We start from the raw sequence: 20118 nt of genomic DNA, 5'->3' as shown, positions 1-20118 counted from the left end.
GGTGAAAAGGAAAAGAATTGTTTATTTAAAAGTTACACAAACTTAAGAATAATGACCTAATGTCTTCAACAAGATACTAAAGTCCTCTAGAATACCCACAGATGCACAGTCCTTCCCTCTCCCTGTGCCCAGTCCGGGGTATCGTGTCTCAGGAAAGGAAGTAGAAGTCCGTGATTCAGGCTCCCGGCACCATCCGCTGTGTGGCTGCTGCAATCTCCAGTTAATCCAAAGCCGTGTGGCACCTTCTCATGGCCCACCAGCAAGAGTCCTTTCTCCCCTTTCCTTCCTGGCAAAGTCTCTCCTGCTGCCTAAGCCGCGTGGCAAAAAGAAGCACTCCAAAACCTCGTGGTCCTCTCTACTCTCCTTCAGAACCATGTGGTCCTTTTCCCCATTTCAGAACCGCGTGGCCCTCTCCCTTTCCCCTCAGAACCTCGTGGTTCCCTCCTATTCACTCCAGAACCATGTGGCCTCCTATTTACTTCAGAGTCGCATGGTCTACTCTCCTCAGAAACTCTTGGTTCTCCCATTCACTTCAGAGCCACATGGTCTACTCTTTACTATGGCTGCCGGGCCTAGGTTTAAATCCCAGCGCCCATCTTCCTTTCCAGCCCCATTTCCGACTCCTCCTACAGTCAGTTACACCTGCCAGCATCCCCGTATTCTTCCAGCTTTACTGGGCTGCCATAGTAAGTCTGGGCAGGTGTGGCCCCATGGCGTGGAGCCAATCATCTCCAAGCTCTCACGCAGGCCCTGTAACCAGGGGGAGTTGCTTCCAAGACCCATCTTGGGTGGAAGTCACTCCCATCTCCCTGGCTCAAAGCAGGGCCACAGCTATTGAACATATCTATGAAACCAGTTAAAGGTTATAGATATGTTAAATGACTGTGCCAGGGGTTAGCTGCAAAGCTCTTGCTACCTAAACAGCTCTGAATGGCCCTGTTCCATGTGTCCCATCCCCCCTGGCTCAGGCTTGTGGGGGTGAGGACATCCTACATACATTTTTCTAATATTTCCTGGACACCCCAAGCTCTGGACCCCATTACAAATCCCTTCCTGGGTCCCTCCTCTTGGCTGCACCCTGCTTGGCATGGATTAACATGAATGAGTTATGTATCTCCTTACATAGCTTTTCTTAATATCGATTTTTCTAAAAGAAACTTTGAAAACTGTGATAGACAAATTTAGAAAATAGTGAATCACAGACAGTTTTATTCACCAAAAGTAAACATTAGGGGTTCACTTCCAGAAGGATTTCTACACCCCTACTCACGTGTATCTGCTCTCAGGGCTTTCTTGGGTCTGCAGAAGCCAGTTGATAGACAGTAGTAACTCTTAATAAATTAGACATAGGTCAGAACTACTATGTAAAAAAACCCTACCTTGACATGTCACTTCACTGGTGATTGAATTTCTGGAATCTCATAAGGAAGTGTTAAAACTTTATTTTCAAAATCAAGGAATGTAAATGGTATTTTAAAATGAAAAAAATGATTCTTAGGATGTGTATAATATGCGTGGTTAGGGAAATGGAATGCATACAGAAAGTTTAAACCTATGGGCGATCCATGTATTTAAAATTTCTTCATTGTGATTCCAAGCACCAAAGCCATTGTTTTACACCACATATTGAAGAATAAATTATTCGTAACTTTTCAAAAAGAGGTGTAAAACTAACCACTTCATTTGAAACTCACTCTGGCTCTGAAGACTATATAAATCACAGCAAATGGGGTTCCAATGTTCCCATCAGAGTGAATTACACCACCAAGTAAGAAAACATAGTAAAGTATTGGGTGGAACTATTGAATACTGCCCATTTATTATCAAAATTCTCTGCTAAATAAAACATTTTCAATTTCAATGTTACAGTTTTATGAGATCAATACCCTTAAAGTTACAAATTTTGCCAGAAATTAGCAAGTGTCATTGCGAGTTCATGACACTAAATAAAAATGGCTACAGAGCAGTAGGTTGGCCCTTTGAAGAGAGTCCCTGCCTCGTCACAGACACTTACCCATCACAATGAACAGATGGCTAAACTGCATTTCTATGGAAGAGATTTCCTTTCACCATCTGCTGCAGGGCGCGGATCACATGCTTGTTCCTTAGACTGTAGATCAATGGGTTCAGCATTGGGCTCAAAAAAGTATAGAAGACTGCAATTATTTTGGAGTCCTCCACAGACCTCTCAGATGGGGGCTTTAAGTACATGCAGAAGAGGGTCCCATAAAATATAGTGACTGTTGTCAGGTGGGAGCCACAGGTAGAGAAGGCTTTGTGCCTGCCTTCAGCAGAACGGATCCGCAAGATGGCTGCAAGAATGAAAAGGTAGGACAGGAGAATGATGCAGAGAGAGCTTGAGAGAGTAAATCCAGCCACCACCAGCATTGCCATCATTTTGACATGGGTGTCAGAGCAGGCCAGCATTATCAGAGGAGGATCAGCACAGTAGAAATGATTGATTTCAAGGGAGCCACAGAAGGACAAGTGAAAGGTCAGCAGTGCCTGAGACAGTCCATTTAGGAAGCCAAAAACATAACATACCATGACAAGAGAGGCGCAGGTGTCCTTGGACATTCTGCTACTGTAATGTAAAGGGCTGCAGATGGCCACATAGTGATCCAATGCCATGGAAGCAAGGATGTACAACTCAATGATCACCAGGGCGATGAAGAGAAGACACTGTGAGAAGCACCCAGCATAGGAGATGGTCTTCTGGTCTGAGAGGAAATTGTACAGCATATTCGGGGTGATGTTGGAGGAATAGCAAATGTCTACAAAGGAGAGGTGGCTGAGGAAGAAATACATGGGCGTCTGGAGGTGGGAGTTGGTCCTGATCAGCACGATCATGCACAGATTCCCTGTCAGCGTGATTATGTAGATCACCAGAAACACCCCAAACAGGATCTTCTCTAGTACCGGGTCGTCTGTGAGTCCCAAGAGAATGAATTCTGCCAGGGTAGTGTGGTTTGGGGAAGACATTTTCTTATCCTTTGAAAACTAAAAGTGACAAAGAAAAGTGAAGGATTCTGCATTTATTTTATCCACCTCATATTTACTTATTAATTTAGTCATTATTGGGAAATCTCTCTTCTAAAAAAATAAATGAGTGTTGCCCTAGCTGGTGAGGCTCAGTGGACTGAGTGCAGGCCTGGGAAAGAAAGGGCATATACCTGGGTTGCAGGCCAGGTCCCCAGCAGGGGGCTCTCCAGAGGCAACCACACATTGATGTTCCCTCCCTCTCTTCCTCCCTCCCTGCCCTCTCTAAAAAAAAATAAATAAATACAATCTTTAAAAAAATACATGTCTACATAAATATATCCCCCCTATATCTCTACGTTGTCTCTCTCTTCCTTGGAATATATCAAGTAGATGTAAACATTCCTTCTCTTTTATGTATGTGATTATATATGTGTATGTAATAAAATTATATATTAATATATGTAATGGAACAATATTGCATATTTTATATATTCTTACATTTACATCTGTCTTTTTGGAAAACTCCAAATATGGTATTTTTTCAAATGTCAAGAAAAAATAAAGCCAAAGGAATCAAAATCAGGTATGAAAAAGAGCATCTTAGCATCATTCAGCTGAACAAATGTTGGAAGTTAGTTTTCTAGGGTCCCTCCAGCTCTGATATCTTGTAGTTTTGGATACAAAATAAGATATAAATATTCAATGTAGAATTTTCCACTTGAAAACCTAGTAGTCTGACTTCATGTTATGTAGAGGGCATTGAGTTAGTGAAACTACTCTCTTATAAATGGCTAAGAAGATACAGAATAAAGAATTGTTCTCCCCATTTTATAAATTAACCCATTCATTTGTACACTGAAAATTTTTGATACATTTCTGTTCTAGGTTCTGGGGCTATTGCAAGAAAACTATTCCTGATCTTCACAGAGCACATGTTATAGGAGAGTTAAACACAGAGACGAAGATGTAGAACATAATGCCATTTAGAAGCAAGTATTATGAAGGAAATGAAGGCAGGATGATTTAGATGTACTTTTCCCCCCACATTATTAAGAAACTGATTTCCACTCAAAATCACATAACATATTTTTGTGAACAAATGTAGAATATGACCTACCTGTAATAGATGGCTTACAATATTTTGTAAAAACAAAGTAGGAAGATTTATAGTGTATTCCTTAAGAATATTGTCCAGGGTATTATTAAAATAATTTTTATAACCAATTAAAATAGCCTTTGTCTCTCAAGAGAAGATTTTTTAATTTTATGCTTTGGGACCTAGATTCTCCTTTGAGGCCCTTTACCCCTACGTAACACCTATACACACTGCTGATATTGTGCGTGGGCGTTTTATCACGTATAAAGAATTTAACTATCACTTTTAATGCTATGGCAAAAAATATGGGAAAAAAAGGTTTGTAGTTTTAGTGTAGTAAAAAACAGGGCATTCCAATCAGAAAGCTTAATGATTCTGTACAAAGAGTAAGATGAGGTCATCTAAGGAGAGTGAGGAGGAGGAAGGTACAGTAGTTGAGAAATGTGCAGAGCAGAAAAACTAGGAAAACCACAGACTAAAAAGCAATGTCCACATTAAATAATTCTGACAAAGATTCTTGCATTCAGAACACATGGAGATTCTGCACAATAAACTAATAAGCACAATTTTTAAAAGTCTAGGAAGGAAGTAAACAATTTATTAAAAAGATGTATGAACAGCCACTATACATGTAGAGAATTTCAACATCCATCCATCATTGTCAAAGAAATGCCTATTGGAACTGCAGTGGGAGACCTCTTCAAACCCACATCAATGGCAAGAATTTTTTAAATGGACGATAAAAAAATAGCAAGTTCAAGTGATTGATACTCTGAGAATAAATCACTTGATGGAGTATAAAATGATTCAAATTCTTTGGAAAACTGGCTTTTTCTTATGAAATTTCTTAAAAAGTTATGATTCTTTATAAAATGATGGCCCAGTAAGTATTAAGTATTTATCCAAAAGAAAAGAAGATGTACCCAGAAAGAAACTTAAATGAATTGAGTTTCTTTGTAAGTATCTGCATTCGTAGATACATACATTTCAATATAGTGAAATATCCCTATAATTGAACACTAATCCGCAGTAAACGTTTTTAAAAGACAAATGATACAACTGAAAGGAATCACGCACACAAAAACAACCTTATATAGAGAGGAAGGTAACTTCCAGGATGGCAAAGTAGTGATCCCCAAACCTGCTTCTCCATAACAGTAATGACAACACTGACAAAGGTTGTCAAATCAACTTTTCAGAACTCTGGGTATTACCCAAAGGCTTGCAGCAATCCCAAGAGTGTTTCTTCAACTACAAATGTCTGAATCTTGTTAGGAAGAGTGAGCTCTGGGGGGTGGGGAGGGGTTCTCTGGGCCTTATTGTCACTCTCTCTCCCTACCTGCAGAGCAGCCTTAAAAACAAACCATGATTACATGGCTATATACATGTGTCAAGTTGCATTAAGATGTCTACATTTTATTGTAATAAATTTACCTTTGTAAATTTTGAAGTTGTTTTCTTCACCGTCCAGCAGATCAAGTTATTCAGTGACTGTTTAATAATAAGGTTCCAGTAAAAAATAAACGAACACACACAGAGGCACAATGGCATCAGTCTCTTTCCAAAGTTAAATAAAACAGGTCTACAGGCAAGCATTGAAGGCTAGAACTTGCTTCAAACCCATTCTTCACCTCCCAAATTTTAACAATTACATCTGGGATTTCTGATGAAATCCAGACTATATTATAAGGTCATAGTAATCAAAACAACATGGTACTGGCCTAAAAACACACCCTTAGATCAATGGAAGAGAATAGAGAACTGAGAAATAAATCCACTCCTTTATAGTCAGTTAGGGGGGAGGGGAAGGACATTAAGGAACATGTATAAAGGACACGTATAAAGAAGAGGTGGTAGTATGGGGGGGAGATGTGGAAGGATGGAGACAACTGTACTTGAATGACAATAAAAAATTAATTTTAAAAAACCACATGTTTTTACATTTACTGAAAGAGTTTGGACATCAAATAACTAATTCATACATTAAGATCCTATCCATCAAAATGCACCTTTTGTAAACACCTCCACAAGGGGTCCCAATGATATCCCATGGCTGGTTTCTGGATGAAAGCTTCAGGAATTCGTCTACCAAAGTGAATCATTCAGGTATAAAGCTTCCTACTCTGGGGACATTCAGGGAGGGTGAGGAATCATTCTGCCTCCACAGGTAAGTCTGATAGTTCTGAAAATCAAGAACTCATAAGAAATATGGTTTGATTTCTTACTTTTCCTCTTTTGAACATAAAATAAAATTAATAGTGATCAGAAAAATTACCTCATTAAGACAAAAACATGGGCAGACAGACGTCAGACTCTTTCTGACACAGACAATAGCTGACCTGAGATAGTAGGAGGTCACACGGGCCTTGAAACTTCCCTGATTGTACTTGCAGATCCATTTCACAGCACAGCCAAGATTCAGAGAAGGTTACATATGGAACTTTAGCCAACTCTTGGAATTCAAGAAGTACACACATCACAATTTTCTTCTAACTTGTTTATCTTCTCCAAGCCTGGAGTCTGAGTATTTGGCACAAGAAAATATACTTCCACTCCATATGCCTTTAATAATTTCAGACGCTTATTTTTAAAAGAAAAGTTTACAGGATTTGGGGTAAGTGAGTGTGAGATTAAGGGTGAGGAAGAAGTTAATAGTTAATGTGAACACTTTTCCTTCCTCATTTGAAGAGGCTTCTCTTAGGTTTTCCCATGTAGATTGAACTGAAATTTTGGCAATGCTGTATCCAGGATCATCAAAACAAGTTGACATTGTTTTGTTCAAAGGAATCCACTTTCCTCTACTGTGTTTCAGTCCCTCCTCCCATTATTATGGATTTTACTGACTTGTCAGGGGAAGGACCCCAGTTGGCCAAAGTTCTCCGAAAAGATTCTATAGGGCTTCTAGTTCTTGTTTTCTTTCCCTTGCATTGTACATAGATCTTTAATTCATACTTCCCACAAACATCACTGAGGTTCCTTTCCATAATTCTAGTATTTAATCTGTAATGATTTTATACATTAAATTCATATTTTCTTCTGGATATTTTCATGCCTCCCATTTTCTGACTTATCTTCCTCTTGGACTGATAGAGAAGCACTGAATGAAGAAAGGGGTCTCTCTAAGATTTGGATTATTTCCACCTGCTGGAAGTCCCCAGCACTTTGGACTATGTCCTGTGATTTGAGCTGAAAAGTTCTTAGACACCATCCAACACAGACAATCTGTGCTGGCACTTTTAAAACTGAAATCTTCAGTGAGAATGATAACAAATGGGTCCTTCTCCCACATCCCATCACTTCAGCCCACAAATTGAAACATAACGATACCAAATCTACTTTCACAACCGGAATTTCTCTTGTGTATTCCAGAAAACACATAAAGAAACACAAACTCTGGACTGTGTGTAATAAATATTAGAACGGTGTGATTTTTCATAAGAAAGTTTTCTTCCTTTTCCATCAGTTGCTTGAGTGCATGAAGACTTAGGTAGGATCGTGGAGACTTTCAAGAAGATGATCTCTTTCCACCCTTCTAAAACCAATGGAATTCTGTGAGGGCTAAAGTAAACAGCTGGAGTTTTTCCTTCTTCCAACTAATAGAGAAAACATTTGTGTACATTGATGACAACAAATTCTATACTTAGGGGGAATTTGTGGTAATGATCAATCATACATTAAGATCCCATCCATTAATGTGAGACTCTTGTAAACAGCACCACAGGGAGTCCTCATGATACCCCATAGAAGATTTCTTCATCTGCTATAAGGGGAATGTATAAGCTAGCATGCAAAACCATGTGATAAAAACTCTTTTATCTAGTCTAGACAGAGCATTTCAATTGCCTAATTCAGTTCCTCTACCTTAGCTGTGCAATAAACTTATGTGAAAACTCATTAAAAATATACCAATGTGTGTGTTCCACCTAAACGGAGCTAGAACCTAAGTCTCAGTGGTTTTTTTTAATTTTTATTGTTACTCAATTACAGCTGTCTGCCTTTTCTCCCCATCTCTCCACCCCCACCCCAGCTGAACCCACCTCCTTCCCCCACCTCCACCCTCCCCCTTGATTTTGTCTATATGTCCTTTATAGTAGTTCCTGAGAACCCCTCTCCTCACTGTCCCCGCCCCACACCTTCGACTATTCTTAGATTATTCTTAACTTCAATATCTCCGGTAATATTTTGTTTCCTTTTTTCTTCTGTTGATTATGTTCCAGTTAAAGGTGAGATCATATGGTATTTGTCCCTAACCGTCTGGCTTATTTCACTGCTGCTGGAATTATACCCTAAGAACCCTGAAACACCAATCCAAAAGACCCTATGCACCCCAATGTTCATAGCAGCACAATTTACAATAGCCAAGTACTGGAAGCAACCTAAGTGCCCATCAGCAAATGAGTGGATCCAAAAACTATGGTATATTTACACAATGGAATACTACACAGCAGAGAGAAAGAAGGAGCTTATACCCTTTGCAACAGCATTGATGGAACTGGAGTTTCAGTGTTTTTTAAAATTTCACACCTGATTCAAATATGAAGCCAGGGTTAGTAATCCCAAATTAAGTGTTAGATTTGTGAATGCAATATTTTAGTAAAGCAATAGACTTCATCTTTTAAATTATCACAGTTTTCAGGTCAGGCACTATTACCACTAGCCTGAGTTATTTAAAGAAACCCCTGATTGTGCTCCCTCCTGTACACTGTTTTCATGACAGCTAGAGTTTCTAAGTAACTCCATCTCTACTGGTAACATCAGGAAGTTAAGAAATGTGTGAAAAACCATCTGTTATGAGTTGGAAAAGTTATCTCATTTATTCATCCATTTATTCAATTAAGGGATACTGCATATCAATTGTGATTCAGGTGCTCACCCAAGTTCTGGGGATATGACACAAAAAAAGTTCCTTTCCTCACATGGCTAACTTTCTCATGGAGGGACACATGGCAAAATATACATAATATTGTTCTTGTAACTAAATAATTTCTGAAGTGATAAATGATAGGGGTAAAAGTAGATCATGATTCAAGATTCTAGAACCATTGGGAATAAAATTTAACTTAGAAAGATAGCCAGCCAATGCCTTTCATAGGAGGTGTTATTGGTAGAGAGATCTAATTAAAGGGATGAAATGCATCACTGAAAGATCTGGAGGAAACACACTGTAAGCAGATTGAGCAGTATGCTCATGGGTCTTGAGGTGGGAATGAAGCAGTATGTTTAAGAAACAGCTAGAAAGTCAATGTGGTAGGAGAAGAAATACTGAAGATAAAGTCATGCAAAACAAGGACACGTTTCCAGACTGCACCAGTGTCAGCTAACATGGTACCTTACAAAGTGAGGGCTGCCTCTATTTAATGGATCACTGTCTTCCTTTTCCTCCATTATTAAACAAACATTGCAATGAAAATCTTCTACCAAATGCCTTTTTATGCTCTCAGCACATTCTTCAAATTTGAATACCTGAGGGAAAGTGTACACTTTTCAGACTCCTCAAAACATAACGTTAACTTGATTTCAATAAAAACTATGTATTATTATTTCGACAGCATCAATGTAGAAATTGCCAGTCTTATTGAACTGTCTTGAAACTAGATTCACAAAACTGTACCATAATTCATGATTTTGATTGCTGACATTTATTTATTTTAATTCTGATTAACATAGAGTTTCTTTGCATGTTTCAAAGACTCATAGTCGAGGGGTGTGTGTGGGCCTCTCAGTTCTTTTGAGGGATAACTGTTGGCAAAAAATAAAATTCTGCTAGGGATAAGATTCTGTATTTAGGTATCTTTGTTGAAAAAAACTATGTTGCATTATGGACACAGGTATGGTGCAAAAACAAATGTTTGTGTAAAAGCATTCATTAATAAACAGCCTCATTGTGCCAAGGCTATAGGTTTTTGCATGAACAGGCCACCAGCACCTCTCTGCCCTTCTGAAAGAACAACTTAACTGGATTGTAACCTTTCAAATGTGAGCAGTCGTCTCTCTGGCCTCTACTTCATACATGTCCCTTTCTGATCTGGATAGAGCAATGATATTAATACTAAATATTTTTCCATGCTTTTCAAATAATCTACAGTGAATGTATATTTTTGGTATTGTCATATTCGATTTTTATATATATGTACACATACACTTCATGAACTGAACCGTTATTGCAGAAATTCTGCATTAAAGTTTCTGCATGGGATATCTAGAAGCATCTGATCTGAGCTCTCCAAAAATAAATTTGAAAAGAATACTAGTTAAGATACAAATGTCTTTACAAAAATTAAAAATATATTTTAACCTTCATTAATTATTGGAATTTGGTTTCAAATACATATATGTTGGTCAAAGAAGAAACAGAAGAGAAATTATTTACTGTGCAATAAAGTTAACATAAAAATTAGTGGAAATATAAATGGTCACTTAATAAATAGTAGGAGAGAATGGGTTAGAATGTGAGGGAAAATGTTATATACAATATTCTAACACACAACAAAATTGTATCTCAAAAAATTCAAGGTATTCTCATAAAATATGGTCATGAAAAACAATAACATAATATAGATTCATGCATATTTGAATTTAAGTTGGAGAAAAACCACAAAACACATAAGATAAAATATTTCCAAATAAAAATGGAAATATTCTTCATGCAAGAAATCATCAGAGATAACATGTACAACAATCATCAAACTGGTGGATATCCCTATTCTTTAAATATATATTTCAATTCTTCTGTTCAAATGACAACAGATCTATGTGAGATCATATGGTATTTGTCCCTCACCACCTGGCTTATTTCACTTAGCATGATGCTCTCCAGTTCCATCAATGCTGTTGGCAAAGGGTATGAGCTCCTTCTTTCTCTCTGCTGAGTAGAATTCCATTGTGTAAATATACCATGGCTTTTTGATCCACTCATTTGCTGATGGGCACTTAGGTTGCTTCCAGTACTTGGCTATTGTAAATTGTGCTGCTATGAACATTGGGATGCATCGGTTCTATAGGATGGTGCTTGAGGGTTCTTAGGGTATAATCCCAGCAGAGGAATTGCTGGGTCAAAGGGCAGTTGATCTCACCATTAACTGGAACATAATCAACAAAAGAAAAAAGCAAACATAATATAACCAGAGATATTGAAGTTAAGAACAATCTAACAATAGCCACAGGGAGTGGTGAAGGGATAGTGGGGAGAGGGGTTTACAGGAACTGCTATATAGGACACACGGACAAAATCAAGGGGGACGGTGGGGAGGGAGGTGGGTTTGGCTTGGGTGGGGTGGAGGCATGGGGAGAAAATGCAGACAACTATAATTGAATAACAATAAAAATTTTTAAAAAATAAATAAACATACTAAAAAGTTAAAAAGAAATGACAACAGATCTATTTCCTAAGATTACAGTAAAGAAGCAAATACTCTTAAATGACATTTTTAATAACAAATGTACGGCAAAATGGTTACTCTCAAACATTATTTATCATAAGTGTAAACTTTGATGAGTAAGTTGACTCTTTCTGAAGAAAAATTTACCCAAAGAAAAATTTAGCAAAGCCTTTAAAAATGTTGACATTATTTAATTCAGCAATTTCACATTTAACAATCTGGTCTGAAAGAATAATCTATAAGGTATGTACATAAAGTTATGAGTCAATTATAACAAAAATAGCAGAAATATCAATATGATAGAATAATGGTTTGCAAGATAAACTAAGTGAAAAAATACACCAAATGCAGAGAGCAGTTCTCTGTTAACATGTAAATTTTAGATGTATTTCAAACTTGAAATTGAATTTTATTACAAAACTGAAAAATATTTCAGTAGTTTTCACAATAGGCATGTCATATTTTTGTAATTAACTTCAAGTATGATTCCACTTTGTGTATTATATTACATTAAAAATGGTCCTCACTACATACATGTAGTCTGTAAGAAATACAAACAATACTATCCAGTGAAAATTAAAGTTCTAACTTGTCTATGGGAAATATTCCAATTTTTATAAGTATAAAACTATATGTGAATATCCACTTATTCAGAAAAACATAACAAAACACACACAGAGGTTGTTCATTGGTTTAGGACATAAGACAGGTAAACATTACTTCCTCACATCTGTCTGTATTTCTAGTTCTATATAGTGGACACGTTTGATAGAATCAGCCTATATTCAATCAAGGAAACTTAAGAATAGAGCCCAAATTTCCAGAACTGCTGGTCATGTAGATATTTCCTGGAAAACAATTCAAACATAGTGCAATAAATTTAGCAGTTGATTTCATTTGGGCATTTGGTATTGTGGTCTCATTTAAAATTAAAGTCAACCTCCCTGGTGTAGCTCAATGGATTGAAGCAGGCCTGTGAACCAAAGGGTCACTGGTTCCATTCCCAGTCAGGGCACAGGCCTGGGTGGCAGGCAAGGTCCCCAAGTAGGGAGCACATAAAAGGCAACCACACATTGACGTTTCTCTCCTTCTCTTTCTCCCCCCTTTTCCCTCTAAAAATAAATAAAAATATTTTTAAAACTAAGTAAAATAAAAGTCCACTATCTTAGAATACCAAGCATTTAAGGGAATTTAACAAAAGTTTAACATGGGGTTCAGTATGTAGCCATGTCATTGACTAATAATGTATGGATTAATATGAATAAGTTATGTATCTCTCTATACAGTTTTTCTTAATATCGATTTTTCTAAAAGAAATTTTGAAAACTGTGATAGACAAATTTAGAAAATAGTGAATCACAGACAGTTTTATTCACCAAAAGTAAACATTGGGGGTTCACTTCCAGAAGGATTGCTACACACCTACTCATGTGTATCTGCTCTCAGGGCTTTCTTGAGTCTTCAGAAGCCAGTTGATAGAAAGTAATGACTCTTAATAAATTAGACATAGGTCAGAACTACTATGTAAAAAAACCTACCTTGACAAGTCACTTCACTGGTGATTGAATTTCTGGAATCTCATAAGGAAGTGTTAAAAGTTTATTTTCAAAATCAAGGAATGTAAATGGTATTTTAAAATGAAAAAATAATTCTTAGGATGTGTATAATATGTGTGGTTAGGGAAATGGAATGCATACAGAAAGTTTAAACCTATGGGCGATCCATGTATTTAAAATTTCTTCATTGTGATTCCAAGCACCAAAGCCATTGTTTTACACCACATATTGAAGAATAAATTATTCATAACTTTTCAAAAAGAGGTGTAAAACTAACCACCTCATTTGAAACTCACTCTGGCTCTGAAGACTATATAAATCACAGCAAATGGGGTTCCAATGTTCCCATCAGAGTGAATTACACCACCAAGTAAGAAAACATAGTAAAGTATTGGGTGGAACTATTGAATACTGCCCATTTATTATCAAAATTCTCTGCTAAATAAAACATTTTCAATTTCAATGTTACAGTTTTATGAGATCAATACCCTTAAAGTTACAAATTTTGCCAGAAATTAGCAAGTGTCATTGCGAGTTCATGACACTAAATAAAAATGGCTACAGAGCAGTAGGTTGGCCCTTTGAAGAGAGTCCCTGCCTCGTCACAGACACTTACCCATTACAATGAACAGATGGCTAAACTGCATTTCTATGGAAGAGATTTCCTTTCACCATCTGCTGCAGGGCGTGGATCACATGCTTGTTCCTTAGACTGTAGATCAATGGGTTCAGCATTGGGCTCAAAAAAGTATAGAAGACTGCAATTATTTTGGAGTCCTCCACAGACCTCTCAGATGGGGTCCTTAAGTACATGCAGAAGAGGGTCCCATAAAATATAGTGACTGTTGTCAGGTGGGAGCCACAGGTAGAGAAGGCTTTGTGCCTGCCTTCAGCAGAACGGATCCGCAAGATGGCTGCAAGAATGAAAAGGTAGGACAGGAGAATGATGCAGAGAGAGCTTGAGAGAGTAAATCCAGCCACTACCAGCATTGCCATCGTTTTGACATGGGTGTCAGAGCAGGCCAGCATTATCAGAGGAGGATCAGCACAGTAGAAATGATTGATTTCAAGGGAGCCACAGAAGGACAAGTGAAAGGTCAGCAGTGCCTGAGACAGTCCATTTAGGAAGCCAAAAACATAACATACCATGACAAGAGAGGCGCAGGTGTCCTTGGACATTCTGCTACTGTAATGTAAAGGGCTGCAGATGGCCACATAGCGATCCAATGCCATGGAAGCAAGGATGTAAAACTCAGTGATCGCCAGGGTGATGAAGAGAAGACACTGCGAGAAGCACCCAGCATAGGAGATGGTCTTCTGGTCTGAGAGGAAATTGTACAGCATATTTGGGGTGATGTTGGAGGAATAGCAAATGTCTACAAAGGAGAGGTGGCTGAGGAAGAAATACATGGGCGTCTGGAGGTGGGAATTGGTCCTGATCAGCATGATCATGCAGAGATTCCCTGCCATCGTGATTAGGTAGATCACCAGAAACACCCCAAACAGGATCTTCTCTAGTACCGGGTCGTCTGTGAGTCCCAAGAGAATGAATTCTGCCAGGGTAGTGTGGTTTGAGGAAGACATTCTCTTATCCTTTGAAAACTAAAAGTGACACAGAAAAGTGAAGGATTCTGCATTTATTTTATCCACCTCATATTTACTTATTAATTTAGTCATTATTGGGAAATCTCTCTTCTCAAAAAATACATGAGTGTTGCCCTGGCTGGTGAGGCTGAGTGGACTGAGTGCAGGCCTGGGAAAGAAAGGGCATAACCTGGGTTGCAGGCCAGGTCCCCAGCAGGGGGCTCTCCAGAGGCAACCACACATTGATGTTCCCTTTCTCTCTTCCTCCCTCCCTGCCCCCTCTAAAATAATAAATAAATACAATCTTTAAAAAACTACGTGTCTACATAAATATATTCCCCCTATATCTCTACGTTATCTCTCTCTTCCTCTCAATATATCAAGTGGACATACACATTCTCTCTCTTATATGTATGTGATTACATATGTATATATATTACATTATATATTAATATGTATAATGGAACAATATTGCACATTATATATATTCTTACATTTATATCTATCTTCTTGGAAAACTCCAAATATGGTACTTTTTTCAAATGTCAAGAAAAAATAAAGCCAAAGGAATCAAAATCAGGTATGAAAAAGAGCATCTTACCATCATTCAGCTGAACAAATGTTGGAAGTTAGTTTTCTAGGGTCCCTCCAGCTCTGATATCTTGTAGTTTCGGATACAAAATAAGATATAAATATTCAATGTAGAATTTTCCATTTGAAAACTCAGTTGTCTGACTTCATTTATGTAGAGGGCAATGAGTTAGTGAAACTTGTCTCTTATAAATGGCTAAGAAGATACAGAATAAAGAATTGTTCTCCCCGTTTTATAAATTAACCCATTCATTTATTCATGTACACTGAAAAATTTTGATACTTTTATGTTCTAGGTTCTGGGGCTATTGCAAGAAAACTATTCCTGATCTTCACAGAGCACATGTTATAGGAGAGTTAAACACAGAGACGAAGATGTAGAACATAATGCCATTTAGAAGCAAGTATTATGAAGGAAATGAAGGCAGGATGATTTAGATGTACTTTTCCCCCATATTATTAAGAAACTGATTTCCACTCAAAATCACATAACATATTTTTGTGAACAAATGTAGAATATGACCTACCTGTAATAGATGGCTTACAATATTTTGTAAAAAGAAAGTAGGAAGATTTATAGTGTATTCCTTAAGAATATTGTCCAGGGTATTATTAAAATAATTTTTAAAACCAATTAAAACTATTTTTTTAAAACTAATAAAATAGTGTTTGTTCCTCAAGAGAAAATTTTTAATTTTATGCTTTGGGAACTAGATGCTCCTTTGAGGCCCTTTACCCCTACGTAACACCTATACACACTGCTGACATTGTGCGTGGGTGTTTTAGCACATATAAAGAATTCAACTATCACTTTTAATGCTATGGAAAAAAAATATGGGAAAAAAGTTTTGCAGTTTTAGTGTAGTAAAGGACAGGGAATTCCAATCAGAAAGCTTAATGATTCTGTACAAAGAGTAAGATGAGGTCTCTAAGGAGAGAGAGGAGGAGGAGGTACAGTAGTTGAGAGATGGGCGGAGTTAAAAACTAGGAAAGCCACAGACTAAAACACAATGTCCACATTAAATAATTCTGACAAAAGTCTTCTATTGAGAACACATGGAGGTTCTGCACCATGAACTAATGAGCCCAATTTTTAGAAGTCTAAGAAGGAAGTAAACAACTTATTAAAAAGATGTATGAACAGCCACTATACATGTAGAGAATTTCAACATCCATCCATCATTGTCAAAGAAATGCCTCTTGGAACTGCAGTGGGAGACCTCTTCAAACCCACATCAATGGCAAGAATCTTTTAAATGGATGATAAAAAAATAGCAAGGTCAAGTGATTGATACTCTGAGAATAAATCACTTGATGGAGTATAAAATGATTCAAATTCTTTGGAAAACTGTTTTTTTCTTATAAAATTTCAGGAAAAGTTATAATTCTTTATAAAATGATGGCCCAGTAAGTATTAAGTATTTATCCAAAAGAAAAGAAGATGTACTCAGAACGAAACTTAAATGCATTGAGTTTCTTTGTAAGTATCTGCATTCGTAGATACATACATTTCAATATAGTGAAATATCCCTATAATTGAACACTAATCCACAGTAAACGTTTTTAAAAGACAAATAATACAACTGAAAGGAATCACACACACAAAAACAACCTTATATAGAGAGAGGAAGATAACTTCCAGGATGGCAAAGTAGTGATCCCCCAAAACCTGCTTCTCCTTAACAGTAATGATAACACTGACAAAGGTTGTCAAATCAACTTTTCAGAACTCTGGGTATTACCCAAAGGCTTGCAGCAATCCCAAGAGTGTTTCTTCAACTACAAATGTCTGAATCTTGTTAGGAAGAGTGAGCTCTGGGGGGTGGGGAGGGGTTCTCTGGGCCTTATTCTCACCCTCTCTCCCTACCTGCAGAGCAGCCTTAAAAACAAACCATGATTACATGGCTATATACATGTGTCAAGTTGCATTAAAATGTCTACATTTTATTGTAATAAATTTACCTTTGTAAATTTTGAAGTTAAGTTGCTTTCCTCAGAGTCCAACAGATCAAGTTATTCAGTGACTGTTTAATAATAAGGTTCCAGTAAAAAATAAACACACACACACAGAGGCACAATGGCATCAGTCTCTTTCCAAAGTTAAATAAAACAGGTTGACAGGCAAACATTGAAGGCTAGAACTTGCTTCAGACCCATTCTTCATCTTCCAAATTTTAACAATTACATCATGGATGAAATCCAAATTATACTATAGGGTCATAGTAATCAAAACAACATGGTACTGGCCTAAAAAGAGACCCATAAATCAATGGAAGAGATTAGAGAGCTCAGAAATAAACCCACTCCTTTATAGTCAGTTAATATTAGATTTAGGAAGCAAGCACATACAATGGGCAAAAGATAGTTTATTCAATAAATGGTGCTGGGAAAATTGGACAGATACAAGCAGAAAAATTAAACTAGACCACCTCCTTACATCACACACAAGAATAAATTCAAAATGGAACAAAGATTTAAATGTTAGACCCAAAACCATAAAAATCCTAGACAAAAACATAGGCAGCAAAATCTTGGACATTACTCATAGAAGTTTTTTATCAGGTATATCTCCACAGACAGGGGAAACAAAAGGAAAAATAAAACAATGGGACTACATCAAACTAAAAATTTTTGCACAGCAAAAGAAATCATCAACAAAATAAAAAGACAACTCACAGAATGAGAAAACATATTTGCCAATATATCTGATAAGGGGTTAATATACAACATTTATAAAGCATTTACAAAACTCAACACCAATAAAACAAACCACCCAATTAAAAAATGGGCAAAGGAGTGTGTGGGGAAAGGGGAACCTTTTTGCATTGTTGATGGGATGGCAGGTTGTTGCAGCCACTTTGGAAAGCAGTATGGAGATACCTCAAAAATTTAAAAACGGATCTGCCTTTTGATCCAGCAATCCCACTTCTAGCAATATATCTGAAGGAACCCAAAATACTAATTCAAAAGAACGTAAGCACCCCTATGTTCATTGCAGCATCATTTACAATCACCAAGATATGGAAGCAGCCCAAGTGTCCATCGGTAGATGAGTGGATAAAACAACTATGGGACATTTACACAATGGAATTCTGCTAGGCCATAAAAAAGAGGAAGATTTTACCTTTTGTGACAGTATGGATGAATCTGAGTACATAATGCTAAGTGAAATAAGCCAGTCAGAGAAAGACAAATACCATATTATTTCCCTCATATGTAGAATCTAATGAAAAAACTGAACTAACAAGGAAAATAGGGACAGACTCGTGAACGGAGAGCAGGATGAAAGCTTGTGCAAGGGGGTACATCTCCTACCTTTTCATTTTCATCGACATTATGAGGATCCATTCCAGGGAAGACAGCGCAAAGCCTTATCCACCTGTGGCTCCCACCTGACAGCTGTCACTATGTTTGATGGGTCCTTGTTTGGATGTATCTCAGAGCAGCAAATAAGCAGTCTGTTGAGCAAGGGAAAATTCTGGCAGTGTTCTTTTTGTCTGTTTGTGTTTGTTTGTTTGTTTGTTTGTTTTTGTGAGTTCATGCTGAATCCATTCATGTACACTCTGAGGAAGAACATTGTGAAACAGCCTTTAAGAAGAGTGTTTATGAGAAACTTTCATGCAATGAAGAAAAGTTCTATTCAACAGTTTCCTAATGGAAAAAAAAGAGTCTCAAAAAATAAAATTGTATTCCTTGGTGGTTGTTCCTGAATGAAATTCTCTGAAATAACAGTACTATTTGTTTTGATTTTTACTGAATTTATTGAGGTGACAGTGGTTAATAAAATTATATAGGTGTCAAGTGTACAATTTTATACTTTATCTGTATATTGTATTGTGTGCTTACCACCCAAAGACTTCTCCATCACCATCTGTGGGAGGAACTCCAGCCCACAGAATTCCTCCCATCTGCGGATGAGAAATAAGTCATCCCAGACAATGTTGCTGTTTCAGTGGGAAAGGATTCCCTGTATTAGGGATTCCCTGTAGTAGGGAATGTGCCGAGCACTTCTCCCAAATGGCTTTTATTGGGAATGGTATGTCTAGGTGTATGTAGCATACATGCAGAGTCCATCAATCAAAGTCAAAAAGGCTATAGTCATACAAAAGCAGGCATTATCTATAGATAACAATTGAAGGAACACAGAGATTTGTCGTAGGTCAGGGCCCGTTAGTCCTGCTGACACCAGAGGGTCTTTACGATGTATTTAATGAGACAAGGAGTTTACTCCTTATGTCTTAAACATCCAGTTTATATCACCAGGCTTATACAAAAGAGAACAAACTTCAAAGGATACAATGTATTTATCAGGCCTGATTTCTATGGGAACCCTCCGTGTTAGAGTCAGGTCATGTCTGCCACCTGCATTACCTGATTTTCCAGGGAGACTTACTAACTAACCCCTTTCACAGCCTGCTCTCAAGGCTGCAGTCTCAGAATCCACAGAGTGGTCCCCAACAACCACTTATCCTCATTTTCCTTCTACTTGCCCCCAACTTGTGATTTCACTTCTGGGAATATACCTGAAGAAAAACAAAACACTTATTCAAAATAACATATGCACCCCTACGTTCATTGGGGCATTATTTAAAATAGCCAAGATTAGCAAGCAACCCAAGTGCCCAGGAGATGAGTGGATAAAAAAGCTGTGGTACATTTACATGATGGAATGCTAGTCAGCCATAAAAAAATGGAAATCTTACCTTTTTTGATGTCATGGATGGACCTAGAGGGTATTACACTAAGCGAAATAAGCCAATAAGAGAAAGACAAACACCATGTGATTTCACTTATACGTGGAATGTAGCGAACAAAATAAACAAACCAAATAGAAAAACAGATTCATGGAGACAGAAAACAGACTGACAATTATTAAAGGGGAAGAAGGTTAATGGTCTGGATAAAAAAGGGGAAGTGATTAAGCCAAAAA

At 37.4% G+C, this 20118-nt stretch overlaps 2 protein-coding genes across 2 annotated transcripts; both read right to left on the bottom strand.

Annotated features, from left to right (window-relative positions):
- Positions 1–1726: 1726 nt before the first annotated feature.
- On the bottom strand, positions 1727–3087 carry LOC128781000 (olfactory receptor 5M10-like). The gene has a single exon (XM_053925001.1). It carries the CDS (start codon positions 2980–2982, stop codon positions 2035–2037), a length of 948 nt encoding a protein of 315 aa, XP_053780976.1. The 5' UTR covers positions 2983–3087; the 3' UTR covers positions 1727–2034.
- A 10562-nt stretch (positions 3088–13649) lies between these two features.
- Positions 13650–15247, bottom strand: LOC128780982 (olfactory receptor 5M10). The gene is made up of 2 exons (XM_053924893.1): positions 15199–15247; positions 13650–14615 (listed from the first exon to the last, which is right to left on the bottom strand). The coding sequence occupies exons 1-2, from the start codon at positions 15202–15204 to the stop codon at positions 13650–13652; spliced, it is 972 nt and encodes a 323-aa protein (XP_053780868.1). The 5' UTR covers positions 15205–15247.
- Between the last annotated feature and the right edge of the window lie 4871 nt (positions 15248–20118).

Source organism: Desmodus rotundus, chromosome 5 (genome assembly GCF_022682495.2).
Source record: "Desmodus rotundus isolate HL8 chromosome 5, HLdesRot8A.1, whole genome shotgun sequence".
Lineage (NCBI taxonomy): Eukaryota > Metazoa > Chordata > Mammalia > Chiroptera > Phyllostomidae > Desmodus > Desmodus rotundus.
The sequence above is the reverse complement of the archived record's forward strand: the minus strand, read 5'-3'. Positions and strand labels throughout refer to the sequence as shown.